Source organism: Felis catus, chromosome B1 (assembly GCF_018350175.1).
Source record: "Felis catus isolate Fca126 chromosome B1, F.catus_Fca126_mat1.0, whole genome shotgun sequence".
NCBI classification, from domain to species: Eukaryota; Metazoa; Chordata; class Mammalia; order Carnivora; family Felidae; genus Felis; species Felis catus.
The window spans coordinates 143,583,294-143,610,085 of NC_058371.1; the positions used below are offsets into that span (position 1 = coordinate 143,583,294).

The 26,792-nt window shown below is 37.0% G+C and overlaps 2 protein-coding genes across 4 annotated transcripts in view; one reads left to right on the plus strand and one right to left on the minus strand.

The window, feature by feature from the left end:
• ART3 (ADP-ribosyltransferase 3 (inactive)) overlaps positions 1-26,792 on the minus strand; it is a 147,263-nt gene that overhangs the window by 88,762 nt on the left and 31,709 nt on the right. The window lies entirely within an intron of this gene.
• On the plus strand, positions 3,894-5,899 carry CXCL11 (C-X-C motif chemokine ligand 11). Its single transcript, XM_023253037.2, has 4 exons — positions 3,894-4,045; positions 4,623-4,749; positions 4,865-4,937; positions 5,169-5,899. Exons 1-4 carry the CDS (start codon positions 3,985-3,987, stop codon positions 5,208-5,210), a joined length of 303 nt encoding a protein of 100 aa, XP_023108805.2. The 5' UTR covers positions 3,894-3,984; the 3' UTR covers positions 5,211-5,899.

Genomic DNA, 26,792 nt, shown 5'->3' on the forward strand with positions numbered 1-26,792 from the left:
AGGAGGCACCAAGAACCCACAACAAAATCAACAAAAGCAGATCCACACCAAGACATATTATAATTAAAATGGCAGAATGTTGAAAAATTAAGCATCAAGACCAAAGAAAACAATTACATACAAGGGAAATCTCCTAACTCTATCAGTGATTTTTCAGCATAAAGGTGGCAAGCCTAACAGGAGTGCTGAATGGGAAAAAAATCTACAGTCAAAAATACACTATCTAGCCAGGCTATCATTCACAATAGAAGGAGAGAGAAAGAGTTTTCCAGAAAAACAAAAATGAAAGGAGTTCATGGACTACTAAACTAGACCTGAAAGAAATATTAAAGAGGACTCTGAGTGGAAAGACCAAAATGACAGTATGAAAATAAGAAACACAAAAGCAGCAAAAATGGATATTTCTATTAAAAAAATCAGTCAAGGAACTCACAAAATTAAAACATGTAAAATATGACACCATATACCTAAAACATGGGGATAAAGGGACTAAAAATTGGTTTCAAACTTAAAAGATCATCAACATAATATAGATAGCTATATGCACATACATACAACCAAGATTACATACAACCATAATGGTAACAATAAATCAAAATCCAGTAATAGACATGCAAAGAATAAATAAAAAGAAATGCAAACGTAACACTAAAGAAAGCCAGCAAACCATGACAGAAAAAGAATAAAGGACTGACAGAGTAGGCAGTCAGTTAGACATGAGCTGGAAGCAAAGGCAGTAAATAACAGGTGACACATTAGAAGCCTCAAGGAATTTCTGGGTTCTCTTATTCTATTCCATTGGTCTATGTGTCTGTTTTCGTGCCAATACCATACTGTATTGATGATTACAGATTTGTAATACAGGCTAAATTCTGGGATTGTGATGCCTCTAGCATTGGCTGTCTTTTTCAACATTACTTTGGCTTTTTGGAGTCTTTTGTGGTTCCATACAAATTTTAGGATTCTTTGTTCTAACTCTGAGAAGAATACTGGTGCTATTTTGATTGGGATTGCACTGAATGTGTAGATTGCTTTGGGTAGTATCGACATTTTAACAGTATTTGTTTGTCCAGTGCATGAGCAAGGAATGCTTTTCCATTTCTTTGTGTCTTCTTCAATTTCTTTTATAACCTTTCTATAGTTTTCAGTGTTCAGTTTTCTTTTACCTCTTTGGTTAGGTTTATTCCTAGGTATATTATGGTTCTTGGTGCAATTGTAAATGGAATCAATTCCTTGATATCTTTCTGTTGCTTCATTATTGGTGTATAGAAATGCAACCAATTTCTGTACACTGATTTTATGTCCTGCAACTCTGCCAAATTCATGTATCAGTTCTAGCAGTTTTTTGGTGGAGTCTTTCTGGTTTTCCATGTATAGTATCAACCTTGCCATTTGCAACAATGTGGATGGAGATGGAGGGTATTAATGCTAAGTGAAATAAGTCAGAGAAAGATACCATATGATTTCACTCGTGTGGTATTTGAGAAACTTAACAGAAAACCATAGGGGAAGGGAAGGAAAAATAAGATACAGAGAGGGAGGGAAAACCATAAGAGACTCTTAAATACAGAGAACTGAAGGTTTATGAGGGTGGAGGGTTGGGGGTGGGGAAAATAGGTGATGGGCATTGAGGAGGGCACTTGTTGGGATGAGCACTGGGTGTTGTATGTAAGTGATGAATCCAGTAAATCTACTCCTGAAGCCAAGACTAATGGAATGAAAACAAAATAGTTTTTATTATCAGATATTATATACCACCTTACTAAAAACCGCTAAACTGTATACTTTAAAAAGGTAAATTTTGGGAGATCTAAATTATATCTCAATAAAAATTAGACTGTGAAAATAATAAAGATTAAATTTAAAAATTTTTAGTTTTTAAAAGAATTTTGTATGTGGAATATATGTAAATAAGTATGTGATTTCAGGATAAAATGTAAATGATAATTCTCAAAAAGAAGCTCAGTAATAAAAAATAATCACCTGAAAACACTAAACTATCTATATATCCCAGATTATGTAACAAAATTAGGCTATATTCTCATCTTACAAAAGGAGGAACTACAAGCTACTATTTACAGTTGATGTAAATAGAAAAGGTAACAAAAATTTTAAAGATTACTAGCAAAATGTAAAACAATGTATTCTTTTCAAGTCAGGTAAGAAAAATGTTAAAGAAAAGAAATTTAAATGAGAAAGCAATCTGTGAATTCAAACCGCTGCCGTGCCTATGGAAAAAATAAGAGATTCCTCAAAATTTTTAAATAGAACTACCATACGATCCAATAATCACACTACTGGGTATTTAACCGAAGAATACAAAAACACTAATTCAAAAGGATATATGCAACCTTATTTATAATAGTCACAGAAACAGCCCTAGTGTCCATCCAGAGATGAATGGATAAAGGTGATACACACACACACACACACACACACACACACACACACACACACACACATACACGAAATATTACTCAGCCATAAAAAAGAATGAAATCTTAATCTTGCCATTTGCAACAACATGGATGGATCTAAAAAGTGTAATACTAAGTGAAATAAGTCACTCAGAGAAGACAAATAACATATGACTTCACTTTTATATGGAATTTACAAAAAACAATGAAAAAAAGACACAAACCAAAAAACCGACCCTTAACTATAGAGAACAAGCTGACAGTTACCAGAGAGGAGGTGAGTGGGGGGAATGAGTGAAACAGGTGAAGAAGCTTAAGAATTCATCTATCATGAGGAACACTGAGTAAAAGTAAGTAATTTTTTAATCACTATATTGTACACCAGAAACTAATAGAACACTATTAACTGTACTGTAATTTAGAAAAAAGAAAACAAAAGATAGCAGGAAAGCATTTTTAAAAGTTTACACACAACCAGTTATCCACTAAATAAATTCACCCATTAAAAGTCCTTTAGGTATGACATTTTAAAGTATCTGCATATGATCCATTTATTCTTTTTTTAGTATTTATTTTTGAGAGACAGAGAGAGAGACACAAAGTGAGCAGGGGAGGGGTAGAGAGGGAAGACACAGAATCTGAAGCAGGCTCCAGGCTCTGAGCTGTCAGCACAGAGCGCAACACAGGGCTCGAACTCACAAGCCGTGAGATCATGACCTGAGCCAAAGCTGGACGCTTAACTGACTGAGCCACCCAGGCACCCCAGCATATGTGACCCATTTAAAACAAAAAGCTCTAGAAAGCTTAAGTGGAAAAGGTAAAGATACATAAGAAAAGATGGTCATTTTTTTTTAAATCCACAAGTCCCACAACTTTATACAGTAAATAACAGTGCTAAAATATATATAAAGTAAAAACTGTTAAATGTGCAAAAAGAAATGGATATAAATTCAGAAGTACAGGGACACTTGTTTAAATGTGCAATTATAGTCAGCATAAATATAAATAAGGTTAAATAAATGTCATTTGATGTCAAATAAGGTACCCCTTACAGGTGAGAATCTGGACCTAAAAGCAAAAGTAAAGTGATAAAAAAAAAAAAAGTTCTTTTATATAGTTAGGTGAAGAAGGGAGGATGAATAGACTGAAAATAGGAAGACAATCTTCCTGAATGGCAATCAGAATTCATTGTTCGTTGTTAGTTCCGTAATGAAATACATTTCTAGGAAATGCTACTTTGAGAAGGCTAGTTCCCATCTGGGTGCCCCTATTCTATATTTATATAGCTCTTTACTCTTTAAAAAGTGCTTTCACATTCCTATTACTTGCAGCACTGTAACATATAGGAAAGGACAGTGATATTTAGAAAATAACAAAACAGAAACTCATGGAAGCAAAAAAGCACCATGACTCAAGGAGGGGAATTCCTGTTGCCCTAAGAGGAATGCACGTGTATAAAAATGCCCTACATATGCTGATAAAGAACTGCCTTTCATGTTCAGCATTTCTATTCCCTCCAAGAAGAGTATTAATGCTGAAGCAGCAGCAACAGCAGTGAAAGACAAACATGAGTGTGAAGGGCATGGTTATAGTCTTGGCTGTGATATTCTGTGCTACAATTGTTCAAGGTATATGGTACTTTTTATTTCTTAACCTATAAATTTCTTTTCTAGTGCTTCAAATGTCTTTTCTTCCATCTTTTCCTAAAAGATTCAGTCAATTTTTATTTAACCTCATACATTAGAAGTTACTACTGCTTTGACAGAAAATGTTTGAAGTATGTAAGGCACTAGAGATGATTATTGAAACTAGAAATGATATACTTCATGGAATTTTTGATTTGGCTACAATATCTGCCAAGAGCCTTAAGCAATAATCTTAAATGTCTGTTAAGATTTATATGAGGTAATGTTATTAGCTTACTGGAAAAATTCTTGAGCCTAAAAGCAAGAGGCAAATAAGCTTAACCTCCAATAAACCTTCATGTTTCCCTTTATTCTTGAATGGTTTGTTCACAAATTTAAAGAGAAAAATCAACACCTGACTTTAGTTCCTTTCCCAGTGACAGCAGTGTCAAGTGCTATTTGACAAATTGCTATCTTTATCCTTAATGAAAACCCTGCTTATGTTTTTCACCAGGATTATAAACTACAGCGATCTGCTGCAATCAGATGTATTAGTAACTGATGCTATGATCTGTTCTAGGTTTCCCCATGTTCAAAGGGGGACGCTGTCTTTGCATAGGCCCTGGAGTAAAAGCAGTGAAAGTGGCAGATATTGAGAAAGCCACCATAATTTACCCAAGTAACAACTGTAACAAAATAGAAGTGATGTAAGTAATGAACTCGCTAAAGATGACAGTGGTAGAAGCTTTTTTGTTTTGTGTTTTTGTTTTACTTATGTTTTTCCATCCAAAATTTAAGACTGTTTTGGATCTCCCTTAACAGTATCACCTTGAAAGCACATAAAGGACAAAGATGCCTAAATCCCAAATCGAAGCAAGCAAACATTATAATCAAGGTAGGGTACCAGATTACTTCCATTTTATAACTGGTTTTATCCACGACAGATCTTTTGAAAAAATAGACAGCTGCAAATAGGATTCTGCTATGATTTTATGTGAAGCATTTTGATAAGAGGTCTTTGGTTATAACTAGTTTTCCTCTCCTGCCATATATTTTACATGTCACCTCAATCACTTGGAAACAAGAATAGCACAATGTTTTTAAAACTCTCATTTTCTCATTTCAGAAAACTAAAAGAATGAATTTTTTAAAATATCAAGATGTATGAAGTCCTGGGAAAGAAAATTTGAAAACCTAGAACAAGTTTAACCGTGACAACTGAAGTGATAAGAATTCCACAAGAGGAAAGTGATTTTCTCCTGCCTGTGGCAATGTACGTTCATGCATTTCTGTGTCAATGAACCTCAGAGTTCTGATGGTTATAATTATTCTGGGACAATGAAAACATTTCTGTCTCTAGAAGTTATGTCTCTGTACTTGATCTATCTGCCATATTACAACCTTTAGTTACAATGGAGACATAACATTACTGGACTCAAGAAGACCTTATAAGTCAAAAGCATACATGTGTGTAATAAACATTCCCCAAATAGTTTTAATACAAATCCATTTTTTACCCTAAAATAATACAGCACATATATATCTAGGAAAAAGTTCTTATATATATTCCCATTTTATAAAAGGCTATAATTTATGAAATGTACTATGAAAAACATAAGCTAAGGAAAACTGGTATGAGTGCAAATATTTCATAACTGAATTAGTAGCTTTGGTCTTAATTTGCTTTTTTCAGCAACTTTTCATTGAGATCTTTTAATGCAATAAAGGTGTGTGTGTCTATTGTGTATTTTATCTATTCTTGTAAACTGTAGCAATATTTTGGACACATTTTAAATATACAACACTTTTGTCTACCAAAAAAATGTTGAAAAATAAATATATGCAAATGTCTGGCAATCACCTTTACTTTTTGGGATTCTTTTCTTTTTTAATTTAAATTCCAATTAATTAACATACAGTGTAGTATTAGTTTCAGGTGTAGAATTCTGTGATTCATACAACACCTGGTGCTCATCACAAGTGCCCTCCTTACTCCCCATCACCTATTTAGCCTCCCCCCCACCTCCCCTCTGGTAACCATCAGTTTGTTTTCTAGAGTTAAGAGTCTGTTTCTCATTTTGCCTTTTTTTTTCCTCCCAGGTTCATTTGTTTTCTTAAGTTCTACACAAGAGTGAAATCATATGGTATTGGTCTTTCTCTTATGTCGCTTAGCATAATACTCTCTAGCTCCATCCATTGCAAATGGCAAGATTTCATTCCTCTGGAGAAATAATTCCATTTCTTCTTTATTCATCAGTCGATGGATTTGGGCTCTTTCCATAATGTGGCATTTCACAAAGTACAATATTCATTCATGATAAAAATCCTCAACAAAGTAGGGTTAGGGGGAACATACCTCAACATACTAAAGGCCATATACAAAAGACTCACAGATAATATCATCCTCAATGGGGAAAGAATGAGAGCTTTTTCTCTATGGCCAGGAACAAGGCAGGGATGTCCACTCTCACCACTGTTATTTAACACAGTACTAGAAATTCTAGCCACAGCAATCAGACAACAACAAGAAAAGGCATCCAAATCAGCAAGGAGGGCAGTCAAACTTTCACTATCTGCAGATGACACGATACCCTACATAGAAAACGAAAGACTCTACCAAAAAACTGCTAGAACTGATACACAAATTTAGTAAAATCACAGGATACAAAATCAATGTACAGAAATCTGTTGCATTTTATTTTTTATTTTTTAAAATTTACATCCAAATTAGTTAGCATATAGTGCAACAATGATTTCAGGAGTAGATTCCTTAGTGCCCCTTACCCATTTAGCCCATCCCCCCCCCCCACAACCCCTCCAGTAACCCTCTGTTTGTTCTCCATATTTATGAGTCTCTTCTGTTTTGTCCCCCTCCCTGTTTTTATATTATTTTTGTTTCCCTTCTCTTATGTTCATCTGTTTTGTCTCTTAAAGTCCATATATGAGTGAAGTCATATGATTTTTGTCCTTCTCTAATTTCACTTAGCATAATACCCTCCAGTTCCATCCACCTAGTTGCAAATGGCAAGATTTCATTCTTTTTGACTGCCGAGTAATACCCTCATTGTATATATATGTATATACACTACGTCTTCTTTATCCATTCATCATCCATCGATGGACATTTGGGCTCTTTCCATACTTTGGCTATTGTTGATAGTGCTGCTATAAACATGAGGGTGCATGTGTCCCTTCGAAACAGCACACCTGTATCCCTTGGAAAAATACCTAGTAGTGCAACTGTTGGGTTGTAGGGTAGTTCTATTTTTAGTTTTTTGAGGAACCTCCATACTGTCGTGGCATTTCTATACACCAATAATGAAGCAGCAGAAAAAGAAAACAAGGAATCAATCCCACTTACAATTGTGCCAAAATACATAAGATATCTAGGAATAAACCTAACAAAAGAGATAAAAGATCTGTAATCTGGGATTCTTTTTCTTAGAAAAACGCCTAACCTACTTTTTTAGTCATGCTTACACCATAAAATTTTGGGATACCTACACAGTTTTACTTTGAAAAGAATCCAAATCAGTTTTTTTCTACCAAAATCCCACAACCCTTCTTAAAACAGAAACAATCTTATGTTTTCCAAAAATTAAAATGCCTTTAAATTTTTAACTTGTATTTCAAGAAATATACAGTCACCTGGCATCACACAGAATTGTTAAGAACTATATTATAATGGGTAGTTGTGAAAAACAACTGTCTCCTTTATTTATTTATTTAGTTAGTTAGTTATTTTTTTTAATGTTTATTCATTTTTGAGAGACAGAGACAGAGCATGAGCAGGGAAGGGGCAGAGAGAGAGGGAGACGCAGAATCCGAAGCCGGCCCCAGGCTCTTAGCTGTCAGCACAGAGCCCGACGCGGGGCTTGAACTCACGAACTGTGAGATCATGACCTGAGCCGAAGTCGGGCGCTCAACCGACTGAGCCACCCAGGCCCCCCTCTGTCTCCTTTTTTTAAAGGAGTCTTCCTAGGTTCAAACCCCTGGAGTCTGGGTTGGAGGCCCAAGAGAAAACCAAAGGAAGATCCTTCCAGTAACCAAAGCAAGGTCTTAGCCAGACCACTCTGATCCCAGACTCTGAACTCCAGCTACCACCACAAAGATACTATCAATAGAAAAGTATTTAAAGTGACAGTAGTAGTAGTGTAAATCAGAATAATGGCTTCCTAAGACATATTCCTGTAGCATGACTATGGATAGTCCCTCCTGCAACCTAGTTCCCTTTAGATTTTTGTCTATTTTCCAAGCCTGATTCTTCAGTCTTTCTGTAGATTCTTCAACTAACAATTAAATTTGTTTTCTCCTGAAGCTAAACAGTGTTGGTTTCTCTGCATGTAACTAAAAATCTCAGCTGATACAGCACTTTATATAGACACCTATACATTTGAAAAATGAAAATATTTGTTACAGAATTATCATAATCAGGTATTTGTTAATTTAAAAACAAAGATTTTAATGTATCATTTGTGTATCTTTCCCATTGATATCGAAGAGCCAACCATAAAGAAGATCAGAGAATGGACAGAAAAGTAAATAGCAGAGCAGGGTGCCTGACACCAAACAAGCCCTCTAAATGACTGGCTTTTTTACTGGTGCCCACAAGCAATAATGAGAAGTCAGCTGTTATCCAAGATATTTGTATATAAGTCTCTATAATCTATATCACATATTTACACTATGATATATAATATATATACAGTATAAAGACATAATATATGATATAGATATACAGCATATAGATTTAAATATAGATCATAAACTTATATAAATTTCCATACTGAAATGAGACCTCTGTATCAATTCCCTGGATAGTTTTAAGACTTGGATCTAGGGGTGCCTGGGTGGCTTAGTCGGTTAAGCGTCCAACTTCAGCTCGGGTCATGATCTCTCGGGTCATGATCTCACAGTTTGTGAGTTCAAGCCCCACATCGGGTTCTGAGCCCACTTTAGATCTTCTGTCCCCGTCTATCTCTGCCCCTCCCAACTGGTTCTCTTTCTCAAAACAAATAAACTTAAAGAAAGAAAAAGGAAGCATAATGCATTGACCTTCTACCTATCCACTTTGGTATTACTTCCAACACTTAATAAATTTCTTTTTGAGTATTCTATGCAGACAATCTTCTCTGCAAAATTTTATTTCTTCCTCCCCCCCCCCCCAATTCTTATGAATTCCTCTTTTTTGTTTAATTTTTCAGGCTAGGACCTAAAGCACAATAAAAAAGAAGTGAAAAATGGGCATCTCTGTCTTGTTTTGTAAATTCCCAGTGTCCTTTATAATAGGTAAGACAAGCTAGCTAAATAAGCCCTTTCCTAAGTGTATCTGCTGCATGATTCCAACCCCCAGTTCTAACAGGAGAGTCACACCTTTAGCTGCAGACTAACAGAAACATCTGACAACACAAATAACTTCATCATCCAGAAAGGAAATACTATTTGTTGCACATGGGAGAAAAGCTGAAATCTGGTCAGAGAGCGGCTACATTTGTGAAACGCTGGCTGGTGAAAAATTCATTTAGATTTCTTAAAATACCCTTCTAATCTGCTGTCATCTTTAGAACAGCCTGAAAAGTGGATGGGTTAGGTGTTACAAGGAGTACCTGAGAATAAGAAAATTGAAATGCATACAGATGTAACATTTGTCTAAGATAACAGAGCAAGTGAGAGGCAGATTTATATATTATATATCTAAATGTCTAGCCCATCTCATCATCCCATCAAGTGTGAAGAAAGCAAAACACCATACGGTCTAAAATGCATCTAAACAGAAGTTATTCTCAGCCTTCCCAATCATGATGATTTTAAGGATCTACCCACCCACTTTGCACTTTGCTCATGCTGGCTATGAATGATGAAACATATAAATAATTTAAAAGTGTGTAACCAGTATTACCAAACATCAGCTAAGAGAATCTTATGGGAGTTCAATCAAAACTATGAAAGGGAAAGCTATGCCTTCCTCCTCTCCCACACTGTCCAAGGAATATTATACATCAACTGAGGGAATTCCCAAGTCTACAGAAATCAATGAACTCCTGCTCACTTTTTAGGAAATTTCTTCTAAGCACACTGGTTTCTCGGAAAGCATTTTTTTCTTGGTCTACAACAAATAGGTCAGAGTGCTCTGTTTCTTTTGGCCTGATGCCATAATTAGAGGATTAAAGATCAATCAGCAGCATCTGAAACTGAAACTAAAGACAGAATATTTCCTTAACTCTTGTTTTCTTTAAAAACTGGACTCAGATCAATGAATACAAAGAAAGAGAACATATCCAAAGCTTTGAAAAAAACTGGAATATGAATTTAAGGAAAATTGTAATTTAGATTTTTATTCAAATGATTCATGTAGTCTTGGCTGTGGATGTAGCAAGAAGAGTTGGCTTGCTATTGTCCCTAAAAGGTTGATTTTTTTCCCCTAATTTTTCTTCATATTGATAACACAAAGTTTCTCTCCCCTGAGGCAAATCCCCATTCAAAACAAGAATAGAAGGATCCTTTGTTTTGATTCTATGCTCACCAGACAACACTCTGATTGCTAATTCAACTTTCTAGATACCGTGATACTGGAAAAGAGTGACATGGATACCAGACTGAATATTCCCAGTCACTGGGAGATCCTAATTATAAATAAATAAATAAATAAATAAATAAATAAATAAATAGTCTTAGTCTCCTGTAGATTTGGTCAACTGAACTAATTATTTGACAAAATTAATTCTTTACTCTGGATGATTAGAAAAAAAATGGGAGTTTCTGGACTGTAAAACTCAGAACAAGGTCCTACAGAATCCCGAAAAGGTGTTACCATTCCCATGAGATTCTACCAACCAGCCTGACTGGTTGGCTGGCTTCCTGCCATTTGTTGTGACATTTCTCTAATTGCATATGCTGCTTTCCCTTCCTGGCCATCTTTCTAAATAAATACAATATTCATGTGAACACTCCTGATCATAAGGAGTACATTCTTCAATGAACCTCCATATTATTTATTGTCTGAATCACTCAGTTGGCACTGATCATAGTTTCTTTTATTGATACTGTTTCATAATTTTTGCTCTTTGCAATTAGAATTCAACCATTAACAACAGACACTGGATCGATATATGCCCTGGGATTAGCTTGATTACTAACATAAAGTACACAAACAATGAGAACAAGCACAACTCTCCTCATTATTCCTCCAACACTATCCATGGCCATATATGTAATGTACGGGGAAGAGTTTGCATTCCTTCATTTACTTAAGAAGCTTTTTAGGAGTATCACCCTTTGTATATTTACCCCATAGTCCTTGGAATGAAGACTCTGGACCATAGCTACCTGAGAATATTTGTATTGATTCTACCTACTTGAATCCATACTAACTTCTGGGGAAATTACAGTCTTAAATTAAACTTCGTTCTTCAATCTAGAAAAATCAATAATACCCATGTCCTAATGTAGAAATCTGAGTCAATGGAAATTCTTTTTCAAGACATACAGTTCTTATTTATGTTGTTTCTTAAAGTCTGTATATATTCATCCATCTATCCATCTTCTTATCCAGTATTTACTGAATACCTTCCATATGCCAGGTGATATTCTAAATGGCTAGGGATGCAGTTGTGAATAAGACTGATAAGGTACCTGCTCTTTTGGGCCTTACATTTTATTGTGGAGAAATAGACACTAAACTAATAAAAAACAAACTAACCAAATATCAGATAAAGAGAAATACCAGGCAGAGAATTAAAGTAAGATCATGGCTGCTTTAGATCGTATGCTAAGAAAAGGCACTAAAGGGGTATCTGGGTGGCTCAGTCGGTTAAGCTTCCAACTTCAGCTCAGGTCATGATCTCATGGTTAGTGGATTCAAGCCCCCATCAGGCTCTGTACTGACGGCTCAGAGCCTGGAGCCTGCTTTGGATTCTGTGTCTCCCTCTCTCTCTGCCCCCTCCTCTGTTCATGCTCTGCGTGTCTGCCTCTCAAAAATAAATAAATATTTTTTAAAAATTTAAAAAAGAAAAGGCACTAAACTCCAAATGTCAAGAAGGAAATCACCCATGCATAAACAGGAAAAAGCATTCCAGATAAAGAAAACAGCTAATCACTGTGACTGGAGTATAGTAGCTGAGAGAAAACAATATGAGATGAAGACGGATGAATAGGTAAGGGACAGATCACAGAGAACTCCGTTAAAAAGGTCAGTTACAAAATTAGGTTTAATTCTAAACATAACTAGAAGTTGCCGGAGGGTCATAAGAAGAGGAGTGCCATGTGACTTATGTTTTAAAAATATCCCTCTTGGGGTGCCTGGGTGGCTTAGACATCTGACTCTTGATTTCAGCTCAGGTCTTGATCTCAGGGTATGAGAAAAAAAAAAATCACTCTGCTCTGCTACAGGAATGAAGAAGAATGAAAGCATACATCTAGAAAAATATTTCTACAAAAATGTTTCTGGTAGCTTTATATATAAGAACTAAAATCTGGAAAGAGATGAGGTGTCCATTGACAAGAGAATCGATAAACCAACTGGTGTATTTGTTCAATGGAATACTATGCCGCAGTAAAGACATACAAAATACTGACTCATGCAACTATGTAGATGAATCTAAAAAATATGCTGAGAGGGTTTGAGGAGGAGTTAAGATGGCAGAGCAGTAGGAGGACCCTATGCTTGCCTCAACTTTTGAACACAGCTAGATAAATATCCAATAATTCCCAACACCCAAGAAATTGATAAGAATGCTGTGAGAATAAACTGAAGAACTAGAGGGAGAAAAGAAGTCACATCGTGGAAGGTAGGAGGTATGGAGATGTGATTCTGGGGATAAAAGAATTGCGGCTACCGTGGAGGGGAAGGAACCTTGATCTCTCTGAGAGAGGAGAGAGAGAGAGAAACAGAAAGCAGCACAGGGGATTGCATAAGAGAAACATTTCCCAAAAACTGTTGACTGGGAAAACTAGAGAGCCTGATTATCCCAAGTTTTAACAAGCAGTGAAGCTCAAAGTCTGAAGTTTTAAAAGTCTGCACCACCACCAGGTACAGCCTGGCAGGCACAGCGGTGCTCCTGTGGGGAAGGAGGGCAAAGGCCCAGAGCAGACAACGTGATCTGAGGATCCCCTAAGTCACACTGTGAGAGACAGTTTCTCCTCCTGGAGTGCACCTGGGAGAAGTGGCATGGCCTTTCAGGAGACAAAAGAGCTGATGGGCACCAATGTGCGAATTAGCATAGGAACAAAGATACCTGCTGAAAGCACCAAACTTGGTGCCAGCTCTTTGCTGTGCTTTACCATCAACCCCAACACCTGTGCAAAAGCTGCTACAGCTTTTCTGGACTAACCAGCACCAGCTGCAGAGTGGTAAGACACTCCCCGCCGAGGATCAGTGCCTGTTCCAACCTGGCCAGGTCCCCAAAATTTGGAGTTCTGAAACCCAGGTGCATGCCTAAGAAAAAAACATGGGACTAGTGTGCCTCCTAACATGCAGATAGCTTGGACACTGGGTGAAGGCAGGGATCTGATGGAAGCTGGGGACACAAAAGGGGAAATTGTTCACTCTTCTGTGAAGGGCTTCCTGAACAGCGGTGGGTACAAACTCCCATCTCTGGGGAGGAGAGTGGGCTAATGCCGTTCCCTTCCCAACTCCCCACCCTCCCCACTCCCACCCACTAGCACTGACAGACCTCAGTGAGCAACACAGCATCCCCAAGTGGAGGCTGGAGGCACTTACACCAAGCCCCATCTCCCTGCACCCTGTGCATGCATCTTTATTAGGGCAAGTTGGCCTGAGAACCAGCTCAGCAAACCCCTCCACCAGAAGACCAGCATAAACCCCTTGCACACACAAAGGCTACTGATCATAGAGTGCCGCAAAGCTTCAGCTCTAGGGGAAACAGGATCTAGCCTCTTTTAACAAGCAAACCAAAACACACCTAATTAAAACTTGCCACACAGTGGACAAGGTCCAAACACTCCCTGTGCAGGCAAGGAGAAACTCTGCAGTGAACTGACCTGACGGAAAGAACAGCCAACACACAACAAAAGAGTGCACACTTTGAAACAATTCCGAAACACAAGGCCCTAGACAGTATAGATCTTTTTCTTAATATAGCCGTTACTCTTAGGAGAATGAAATATACTAGGCTTTCCTAATACACAAAAAAACAGTGACACAGAAAAAATGCCAAAATGGATGAATTCACCCCAAAAGAAAGACGAGGAAGAGCTCTAAGTCAGGGATCTAATCAAAATAGGTAAGTAATATTCCTGAACCAGAATTTAAAACAACAATCAAGGATACTAGATAGACTTGAGAAAGGCATAAAAGACACTAGAGAATCCCTTATTTCAGAGATAAAAGAACTAAAAACTAGTCAGGCCAAATAAAAAATGCTATAACAAAGATGCAAAAATGACTAGATATAATGACAATGAAGATAGACAAAGTAGAAGAATAAATTAGTAACAGAACAGATAAAATTATATAAAATATGAACCTGAAAAGAAGAGGAAAGGGCAATTATTGGATCACAAATGCAAACTTAAGGAGCTCAGCGACTCCATAAAGTATAATAATATTTGTATCATAAAAGTCTTAAAGGAGCAAGAGGAGAAGAAGAGCAGAAGGTTTATTTGAGCAAACTAGCTAAAAAACTCCCTATCTGGAGAAGGAAACAGATATCAAATTCCAGGAGGCACAGAGACCTCCCATTAAATTCAACAAAACCCAGCCAACGCCAAGACACACCATAGTAAAAATTTTTAAATATAGAGATAAGAATCCTTAAACAACAAGGGAAAAGAAATCCCTAACCTACAAGGGAAGAAAAATAGGGTTCACAGCATCTCTCTCCACAGAAACCTGGCAGGCCATAACAGAGTGGTATGATATATTCAACCTGTTGAAGGGGAAAAATATGCAGCCATGAATGCTTTATCCAGCAAAGGTGTCATTCAAAATAAAAGGAGAGATAAAGAGTTTCACTGGCAGCCAAACAAAAAGGAGACCACTAACCCAGCCCTGCAAGAAATATTAAAGGGGACATGTTGAGTGGGAAAGACCAAAAGCAACAAAGACTAGGGGGTGGGGGGAAACAAAAAAATCTCTGGAAACAGCAACTTTAGAAATAACACAATGGCACTAAATTCTTATCTAGCCATAATTACTCTGAATGTAAATGGACTAACTGCTCCAAACCAAAGAAAAAGGGTATCAGAATGGATAAGGAAACAAAACCTAACTATAAGCTGCTTACAGAAGACTCATTTAAAAATTTTTTTTAATTTTTATTTTTGAGAGAGAGACCAAGTGCAAGCAGGGGAGGGGCAGAGAGAGAGAGGAAGACACAGAACCCAAAGCAGGCTCCAGGCTCTGAGCTGTCAGCACAAAGCCCAACACGGGTCTTGAACCCATGAACCCCAATATCATGACCTGAGCCAAAGTTGGACACTTAATTGACTGAGCCACAAGGCTCCCCAGAAGCCTCAATTTTGCCCTACAGAACCTGCAGATCTAAAGTGAGGGAATGGAGAATCATCTATCATGCCAATGGACATCAAAGGAAAGCTGGAGTAGCCATACTTCTATCAAAAAAAAAACTAGATTTTAAGCCAAAGACTGTAACAAGAGATGAAGGGTACTATATCATAATTAAGGGTCTATCCAACAAGATCTAACAATTGTAAACATTTATGCCCCCAACTTGAAAACACCCAAATATATAAATCAATAAATAACAAATATAAAGAAACTCATTGGTAATTATAATAATAATAGGGGGCTTTAACACCCCACTTAAGAAATGGACAAATACTCTAAGCAGACAATCAACAAAGAAACAATGGCTTTGAGTGACACACCAGACCAGATGGACTTAACACATACATTCAGAATATTTCATCCTAAAGCAGCAGAATACATATTCTTCTCAAGTGCACATGGAACAGAATAGATCACATACTGGGACACAAATCAACCCTCAACAAGTATAAAAGGACTGAGATCATATCATGCATACTTTCAGACCACAATGCTATGAAACTTAAAGTCAAGCACAAGAAAAAATATGGAAAGGCCACCAATACATGGAGGTTAAAGAACATCCTACTAAAGAATGAATGGGTTAACCAAGGAATTAAAAAAGAAATTAAAATTTACATGGAAGCAAATGAAAATGAAAACAGGACAGTCCAAAACATTTGGGATACAGCAAAGGTGGTACTAAGAGGGAAGTATATAGCAATATGGGTCTACCTCAAAAATGAAGAAAACTCTCAAATATACAATCTAACCTTATACCTAAAGGACCTAAAAAAAGAACAGAAAATACAGCCTAAGCCCAAGAGAAGAGAAATAATAAAGATCAGAGAAAAAATAAATGATACAGAAACAAAACAAAAACAAAACCAGTAGAACAGCTCAATGAAAATAAGAGCTACTTCTTTAAAAGAATAAGTAAAATTAATAAACCTTTAGCCAGACTTACCAAAAAGAAAAGAGAAAGGACCCAAATAAAATTACAAATGAAAGACTAAAGATCACAACCAATACCAGAGAAACACAAACCATTGTGAGATCATATAAACCATTATGAAAAACTATATGCTAACAAATTGGGCAATCTGGAAGAAATAGATAAATTCTAAGGAACATACAAACTACCAAAACTGAAACAGGAATAGACAATTTGAACAGACCCATTACCAACAAAGAAATTAAATCAGTAATCAAAAATCTCCCAACAAACAAAAGTCCAGGACCAGATGGCCTCCCAGGGGAATTCTACCAGACATTTAGAGAAGAGTGAATACCTATTCTTATCAAACTGTTCCAAAAAATACAAATGGAAGGAAAACTTCCAAACTCATTCTACAAGGCCAGCATTACCTTGATTCCAAAACCAAAGACCCCACTAAAAAGGAGAATTGCAGGCCAATATCCCTGATGAACATGGATGCAAATATTCTCAGCAAGATATCAGCAAATCAAGTCCAATAGTACATTAAAAGAATCATTCACCACTATCAAGTGAGATTTATTCCTGGGCTGCAAGGGTGATCTAATATTTGCAAATCAATCAACGTGATACACCACATTAATAAAAGAAACAGTAAGAACTATTTGATCCTCTCACTAGATGCAAAAAAGAATTTGACAAAAGACAGCATCCATTTGATAAAAGCCCTCAACAAAATAGAAATAGAGGGAACATACCTCAAGATCATAAAAGCCACATAGGAAAGACCCACAAATAATATCATCCTCAATGGGGAAAAAATGAGAGCTTTTCCTCTAGTCAGAAACAAGACAGGAATATCCACTGAGAGGGCTAGGCTGGGAGTCCTAGCCTCAGCAATGAGACAACATAAAGAAATAAAAGACACCCAAAATGGCAAGTAAGAAGTCAAACTTTCACTATTCACAGACTATGTGATAACTCTACATAGAAAATCCAAAAGACTCCACCAAAAAATTGCTAGAACTGATATGCGATGCGAGTTCAGCAAAGTCTCATGATATAAAATAAAAATCTGTTACATTTCTATACACCAACAATAAAGCAGCAAGAAGAGAAATCAAGTGCACAAAAATCCATAAGGTATCTAGGAAAAAAACCTAACAAAAGAGGCAAAAGATATGCATTCTGTTACATTTCTATACACCAACAATAAAGCAGCAAGAAGAGAAATCAAGTGCACAAAAATCCATAAGGTATCTAGGAAAAAAACCTAACAAAAGAGGCAAAAGATATGCATTCTGAAAACTATAGAACACTTATGAAAGAAACTGAAGACGACCCAAATAAATGGAAAAACATTCCATGCTCATGAACTGGAAGAACAAATATTGTTAAAATGTCTATAATACCCAAAGCAAACTATGTATTTAATGTAATTCCTACCAAAATACCACTATCATGTTTCACAGAGCTAGAACAATTCTATAATTTGGGATCTTCAGAATCACAGAAGATCCCAAATAGCCAAAGAAATCTTGAAAAAGAAAAGCAAAGCTGGAGGCATCACAATTCTGGACTTCAAGCTATATTATAAAGGCTATGATCATTAAGATAGCATAGTATTGCCAATGAAACTGGATCAGTGGAGGAGAATAAAAAAACCAGAAATGGATCCACAACTATAGGCCAACTAATCTTTGACAAACCAAGAAAGAATACCCAATGGGAAAAAAAAATGTCTCTTCAACAAATGGTGTTCGGAAAACTGAACATGCAGAATGAAGATGGACACTTTTCCTACACTGTACACAAAAATAAACTCAAACTACACGAAAGGCCTAAATGTGACCCAAGAAACCATCAAAATCTTAACACAGGCAGCAACTCGTATGACCTCGGCTGCAGCAACTCCTTACTAAACATGTCTCTGGAGGCACAGAAAACAAAAGCAAAAATGAACTATTGTGATTTCATCAAGATAAAAGACTTCTGTACAGTGAAAGAAACAATCAACAAAACTAAAAGAATATCTACAAAATGGAAGAAGATATTTGCAAATGACATATCAGATAAAAGGTTAGTATCCAAAATTAATGAAGAACTTATCAAACTCAACACCCCAAAAATAAAAAATCTGGTTACGTAATGGGCATAATACAGGAACATTTTTCCAAAGAAGACATCCAGCTGGCTAACAGACACATGAAAAGATGCTCAACATCACTCATCATCAGGAAAATACACATCAAAACCACAATGACATACCACCTCACACCTGTCAGAATAGCTAAAATTAACAAATAAAACAACAGGTTTTGGAAAGGACATGGTGAAAGGGAACACTCTTAACACTGTTTGTGGAAATACAAACTGGTGCAGCTACTCTGGAAAACAGTATGGAGGTTCCTCAAAAGGTTAAAAATAGAGGTGCCTTGATGACTCAGTTGGTTGAGCATCCAACTCTTGATTTTGGCTCAGGTCATGATCCCAGGGTTGTGGGATCAAGCCTTGCATCATGCCATGTTCAGCATGGAGCCTGTTTGAGATTCCTCCCCCTCCCCCCTGCTCCTCTCCCTTGCTCACATCCTCTAAAGAAAAAAAAATTAAAAATACAACTACCCTATGACCCAGCAATTGCACCACACTACTAGGTATTTACCCAAAGGATACAAAAATACTGACTCTGAGGGGCACATGCACCCTGATGTGTACAGCAGCATTATCAACAATAGATGAATTATGGAAAGAGCCAAATGTCCACCAACTGCTAAGTGGATAAAGAACAAGCAGTATATATATACAATGGAATATTACTCAGCCATCAAAAAAAATGAAATCTTGGGGCACCTGGGTGGCTCAGTCAGTTGAGCCACCAACTCTTGATTTTGGCTCAGTTCATGGTCCCACAGTCATGAGACTGAGCCCTGTGTCAGGCTTCACACTGAATGCAGAGCCTGCTTAAGATTCTCCCTCTCTCCTTCTGCCCTTCTCCCCTGCCTGCTCTCTGTCGCTCGAAAATTTAAAAAAAAAAAAAAAGAAAGAAATCTTGCTTTTTGCAACAACACAGAGCTGGAGTGTATTATGCTGAGTGAAATAAGTCAGCCAGAGAAAAACAAATACCATGATTTCACTCATATGTGTAATTTAAGAAACAATACAGATAAACACAGGGTAAGGGAAAAAAGAGAGAGAAAGAAAAGCAAACTGTAAGAGACTCTTAACTATAGAGAACTGAGGGCTGATGAAGGGATGTGGGTGGGCGATGGGCTACATGGGTGATGGGTATTAAGGTGGGCACTTGTAATGAGCTGAGTTTATATATAAGTGATGAATTACTAAATTCTATCCATGGAACCAATTGTACCCTCTATGTTAACTAGAGGGTAACTAACTAGAATTTAAAATTAGAATGTAATTAAAACTAGAAGTTAAAATGTGAAAAAATAAAATACGTAAACATATAAGTAAATATTAAAAATATGCTGAGAAAAAGCCTTGAACCAAAGAATACATACTAAAATTGTTCTGTTTATATGACGTTCTAGAAGAGAGAAACAAATCTATATTTAAAAAATTCAAAAGTGTGCTCGCTTCGGCAGCACATATACTAAAAAATTCAAAAGAGTAGTGGTGTCAAGAGTAGAGGAGATGGGGTGAGGACTGACTGGCAGGTAGCGTGAAGGAACTTTCTGGAGTGGTGGTGATGTTCTATAACTTGATAGGGGTTTGGATAACGTGGATATACAAGTGTGTGTAATTCTAAGATTGATTTAATGGTACACTTAAGATCTGAACTTTTCAACATACATGAATTTTACCTCAAAAAGGAACCATAAGGGGCACCTAGGTGGCTCAGTCACTTATGTGCCTGGCTTCAGCTCAGGTCATGATCTCTCAGTTCATGAGTTCAAGCCCCACATCAGGCTCTGTGCTGACAGCTCCGAGCCTGGAGCCTGCTTTGGATTCTGTGTCCCCCTCTCTCTCTCTGCCCCTCCCCTGCTTGTATTCTCTTTCTCTCTCAAAAAAATAAATAAATAAACATTTAAAAAAAAAGAACTATAAAACCTAACTATTGAAAGCACTTCTGGGATGATGAAGTAATGACCTCTGTAAAAGCAAAAACAGCACTGGAAAAAATTGTCAAAACCCTATTTTTCACAACTCTTGAAATTAACCAACAGTCTGCAGCAGTAGGGAAAATATCTAAGAAACAGCTTGATCTCAGTAAGAACAGAAAATTTTCTGGCACTTTTCACTGTCCTATTCTCATTCCCCTCTCCCGGTAGCTTTGAAAAATAACAGCCTCACAACTATGTATCTCTGAAAAGCTGCCTCAAAGCCAATGGAGAGGGGGAATCAGTTTGGAGCTCTCAAAAGGCCCATCGTAGATGATTATCACTAGTGACTTGGTTAAAAGCTTTCTTAAAACCTCACATGGCTTGTCTTTATTTAACTTGACCCTGGACTCACTATGAAAAAGTAATTGTTTAACAATTATTAAATGCCTGAAGTAGGTGGGTCTAATAAAAGACTGAAACTTATTTTAAAGGAAAGACTAAGGAATGAGAGGTCTATGGAGGGCTTTGAAAAGCTCCGATATAGTCCTAAGAATCTAGAAGTTCACACACTAGTGCAGGGTTGTGTGCACACTCAGAAGAAACCTGAAATGGCCCTAATCTTTCACCTCAAGCTGACCCTGAGGCCCTGCACAAACCGGAAATGAAGGCTAAAGCAGAACTGTAGACAGCCTCTCAGAGCCCTGAAGGCATAACCCAACACATACACAGAGCCCTTGTTAAAGGCTGGGAGATTTGTTGGTTCAAGGCATTTAAAGAAATCTTAGTCCAAGAGTGCCTGGTTGGTTCAGTTCGTTAAGTGTCCGACACTTAATTTCAGCTCAGGTCATGATCTCACAGTTCGTGGGATCGAGCCCCACAGTGGGCTCCACACTGACAGCATGGAGCCTGCTTGGGATTTTCTCTCCCTGCTCTCTGCCCCTCACCTACTTGCATGTGCTCTCTCTCTCAAAATAAATAAGTGAACATTAAAAAAAAAAAGAAATCTTAGCCCAATCATTAGCTCACCATTAAGCTAACTAAACAAAGATGTCAGTGGCTATACACAATAAATGATAAAGACATTACAGAATTAGTTCAGGAAAATCACTAAAGAAACAGCAACAACAACAGCAAATCCCCAGGAGGGGAGAAACCAGATTTCCCAAGTTACTACATTATTTAAAATATCCAGTTTTGGGGCGCCTGGGTGGCTCAGTCGGTTAAGCGGCCGACTTCAGCTCAGGTCACGATCTCGTGGTCCGTGAGTTCGAGCCCTGAGTCGGGCTCTGGGCTGATGGCTCAGAGCCTGGAGCCTGCTTCAGATTCTGTGTCTCCCTCTCTCTCTGCCCCTCCCCCGTTCATGCTCTGTCTCTCTCTGTCTCAAAAATAAATAAAACGTTAAAAAAAAATCCAGTTTTAACAACAACAAAAAATACAAAGAAACATGCAAAGAAAGAGGAAAGTATGACTCATACACACTTAGAGAGCATTCAATAGAAACCATTCCAGAAAAAGCCCAGGGACTTCTTCACTGGACCTACTAGACAAAGACTTTAAGCCAGCTATTATAAACATGTTCAAAGAACTAAAGGAAGCCCATGTCTGAAGAATTAAAAGAAAGAATGAGAACACCACCTTACTGAATAAAGAATATCAGTAAAAAATTATAAAAAAGAATCTCCAGCTTTAAAAAGTATAATAACCGATGTAAGAAATTCACTAGAAAGGTGCAACAGATAATTTAAACTTGCAAACGAAAAAAATCAGCAAACGTGAAGACAAGGTAACTGAAATTTTCAGAAAAAAAAAAAAAAAGAATAAAGAAAAATGGACAGAGACTCAGAGATGAACATAACACCATAAAGCGTACCACCATATACGTAATAGGAGGAAAGAGAAAGAAGGGGCAGAAGGAATATCTGAAGAAATAATAGCCAAGATATTCCAAAATTTGATGAAAACATTAACCTGAGTATCTGAGAAACTCAACAAACTCCAGAGATCTACAACTAAAATATTATAGTCAAACTGTCAAAATTCAAAGACTGAATCTTTAAAGCAGCAAGAGAAAAGTGCTTTATCATGCACAAGGGAGCCTCAGTAAGACTAACAAATAGGGGTTTCTGGGTGGCTCAGCTGGTTGAGTGTCCAACTCTTGATTTCAGCTCAGGTCATGATCTCACAGTTTGTGACTTTGAGGCCCACACTGGGCTCTGCACTGACAGTGTGGAGCCTGCTTGGGATTCTCTCTCTCCCCCTCCCTCTCTGCCCCTCCCCTGTTTGCACACACTCTCTCTCTCTCTCTCAAAATAAATTAATTAATTTTAAAAAAAGATTAATAACTAAGGTCTCATCAGAAACTATGAAAATGTCACATTCCTGCCCTCTGGCTTTTAAAGTATTAAAAGAAAAATACTATCACCAAGAATTATCCTGCAAAACAATATTTCAAAGTGAAAGAGATGACTGTTGTACAACTCTGTGAATATACTTAAAAACCTTTGAACTATATACTTTAAATGAGTTAATCACACATTTTCTTTATTGAAATCAAATAATGAACTAAAAATATCTGTGTAACACAAAAGGTAGCAGTAATAGGAGAAAAGAGAAGTAAAAAAGACAAGACATAGAGGAAGAAAATAGCAAAATGTCAGATGTAAAGCCTACCTTATTATTAATTACATTAAATGTAAATGGACTAAACACTCCAATCAGAAGTCAGACATTGGCAGAATGGATTTTTAAAGAAATCTGATCCAACTGTACACTTTTTAGATGAGACATAATTTAGATTCAAAGACAAAATAGTTTAAAGAACAGAAAAACATCATGCTAATAGTAACCAAAAGAGAGCTGAGTAGCTATACTAATAGACAAGACAAAAAGTGTTAGAGATAAAGAATGACATTTTATAATGATTTACCAAGCTCCAATGGTTAAGAATAATATCAAGAACTTTTGTAAGGGATCTAGATTTCTGGTAAAAAACAAAAACAAAAACAAAAACAAAAACAAAAACAATCAGGGGTGCCTGGGTGGCTCAGTTGATTAAGCATCCGACTTTGGCTCAGGTCGTGATCTCACAGCTCATGGGTCCAAGCTCTGCATTGGACTCTGTGCTGACAGCTCAGAGCCTGGAGCCTGCTTTGGATTCTGGGTCTCCATTTCTCTCTGTCCCTCCCTCCTCTCCCCCCCTCAAAAATAAATTAACATGTAAAAAATTTTTTTAAAAAGGAAAAGCAGAACAAAACAGGAGGCATCACAATCCCAGATTTCCAAAGTGGTATTGCAAAGCTGCAGTAATCAAAACAGTATAGTACTAGCACAAAAACAGACGGGTGGATCAAAAGAACAGAATAGAAAACCCAAAAAATAAACACACAAATACATGGTCAATTCATCTTCAACAAAGGAGGAAAGACTATGCAATGGAAAAAAGACTGTTTCTTCAACAAATGGTGGTGGGAAAACTGGACAGCCAAATGCAAAGAATGAAACTAGACCACTTTCTTATACCACATTAAAAAAATCCTCAAAACAGATTAAGGACCTAAATATGAGATGTAAAACCATAAAAATCCTTAAGAGAACACAGGCAGTAATTTCTGGCATTGGCTATAGCAGCATTTTTCTAGATGCATCTTCTGAGGCAAGGGAAATAAAAGAAAAATAAACCATTGGGACATCAAAATAAAAAGCTTCTGCATAATGAAGAAAATAATCAACAAAGCTAAAAAACAACCTACTAAATGAGAGTATGTATTTGAAAATGTCACATGTGATAAAGGTTAATATCCAAAATACCTAATGAACTGATACAACTCAACAAACAAAACACAAATGCTCTGATTAAAATGGGCAGAAGACATGAATAGACATTTCTCCAAAGAAGACATACAAATGGCCAACAGACACATGAAAAGACACTCAACATCATTCATCAGGGAAATGCGAATCAAAACTACAATGAGATAACACCTCATAACTGTCAGAATGGCTAAAAACAAAAACACAAGTGTTGGTGAGGATATGGAGAAAAAGGAACCCTCATGCCCTACTGGTAGGAATGCAAAGTGGTACAGCCACTGTGGAAAACAATATGGAGATTCCTCAAGAAATTAAGAAGAGAACTACCCTAAGATTCAGGCCCCCTAAGATTTAGGGGGTGCGTGGGTAGCTCAGTCAGCTGAGTGTCTGACTCCTGACTTACGCCTGGATCATGGGATCAGGCCCGACATTGGGCTTGGTGCTGAGCATGGAGTCTGCTTGGGATTCTCTCTCTCCCTCTGCCCCTCTCCCCTGCCTGTGTGCTCTCTCTCAAAAAAAAATTTAAAAATTTAAATGAATTAAAAAAAAAAGAATTATCCTAGGATTCAGCAATCATGCTACTGGGTATTTACCCAAAAAATACAAAAACACTAATTCAAAGGGATACATGGCACTCCTATGTTTACCACAGCATTATTTACAACAAATTATGAAAGCAGGCCAAGTATCAACCAATAAATGAATGGATAAAGAAAATGTTGGGGGTGTGTGTGTATGTGTGTGCATATGTGTGTGTGTGTGTGTGTGTGTGTGTGTGTGTGTACACCCATTTCCACTATTTCCAATAATATGGATGGAACTAGAGAGTATAATGCTAAGCAAAATAAGTCAGAGAAAGGCAAATAGTGTACAATTTCACTTGTATGTGGAATTTAAGAAATAAAACAAACTAGCATAGGAAAAAAGACAAATTAAGAAACAGACTCAGCTATAGAGAACAAACTCATGGTTACCAGAGGAGAGGTGGGTAGGGAGATGGGTGAAATAGGTGATAGGGATTACAGAGTATATTAATCACAATGAGCACTGAGTAATATATAGAACTGTTGAATTACCATATTGTACTGAAATATAACACTATGCTAACTATACAGGAATTAAAATTAAAAACTTAAAAAAATTAAGTGAATAAAAGTACTTTGAAGTATATACACACTATCTAATTGTTTACTAGCTAACATTCATGTGTATCTGTATGTTTACATGAATAACCTATATGTACAATACCATCTTTCAGTTTAATATTAAATCCAGTCTAAGATCCATCTTAAACTTTTTCTCTGAGTGTTCAATTACTGAGGCACCCAAAGTAACTACAAAGATGGCTTTAGCCATTTAGAGAAAATGGAAATCAGAAATCAAAATCGAGAACAATACTCTCTGTAAAGAGGTAGCATAACAGAGCTGTTAAGAACATGGACTTTAGAGTTAGAATTACTGGGTTAAATGAGTCATTATTTAAAGAATAACTGAGTCAATAATCATAAAGCACTTCAAACATAGCCTGACCCACAGTTTTTGCTATGTAATGTTTAACTAAATAAAAAATATTAAATAAAAAATATTTTCTCATCAATAAGAGATACTTGGTCCACTTTATATGTAATGTGTCTCAAACTCTCTTTACTTTTGCTAAACAGAGAGCATCTTATCTGATAACTTAGATCCTAACAAAAGTGAAATTATCACCACATACTTTTTTGTTTGTTTGATGTTGGAACTGTTCAAAGCCTCTTCCATTCATGTCAGACATTTCTCTGAAAATTTTGGCATTTTTACTCACAGTCTGATTTTTAATTCTGCACAAACAGCTATGGGAGGTCCCCTTCTGTCCCTGTCTCTCATAAGCCTCTCCCTCCTCATCAGATGAACTCTCTTTGCTGGGTGAAAGTCTTCTGGGTTCTATCAGTTCCTGCCTCATTTCTCTCCCTTTTGTCTTTCCAGTTTCCCACAAATCCCCTGACTTACTGACTGGAAAGCTTATCCCTGGAACAGACTGACCTGGGATTCAGCACTCCAGCAATCTCGGCCTGCCTCAAGCAACTCAGACACAGTTCTAATGACGAAATTCCTACATTTGAGGTTCCAAGTTTTACGTGTGCCCAGTTTGCAGATATAGGCTTTATCTTGGTGTCTATGCCAAGTTTTAAACTTGTATGTACCAGCTAAACTAGTTTAATCCTAGGATGGAAGTTTTGCCTTTCCCTGGCTTATCTGAAGATTGTTGTAGCTTAGCTGACTATGAAAAGACCTCCCCAGATATTTCCCTAGATTCCAAGTATTCACCTGAACAGATTTCCCACTGCAGTGTAATGCCTGTATTTTGAACAGCATTTCATCTTGGATCCTCTGTTGCCAATCACTTGCAAACAACATAATCAGACTGTTCTATCAGTTGGGTACTGAACTTCCACT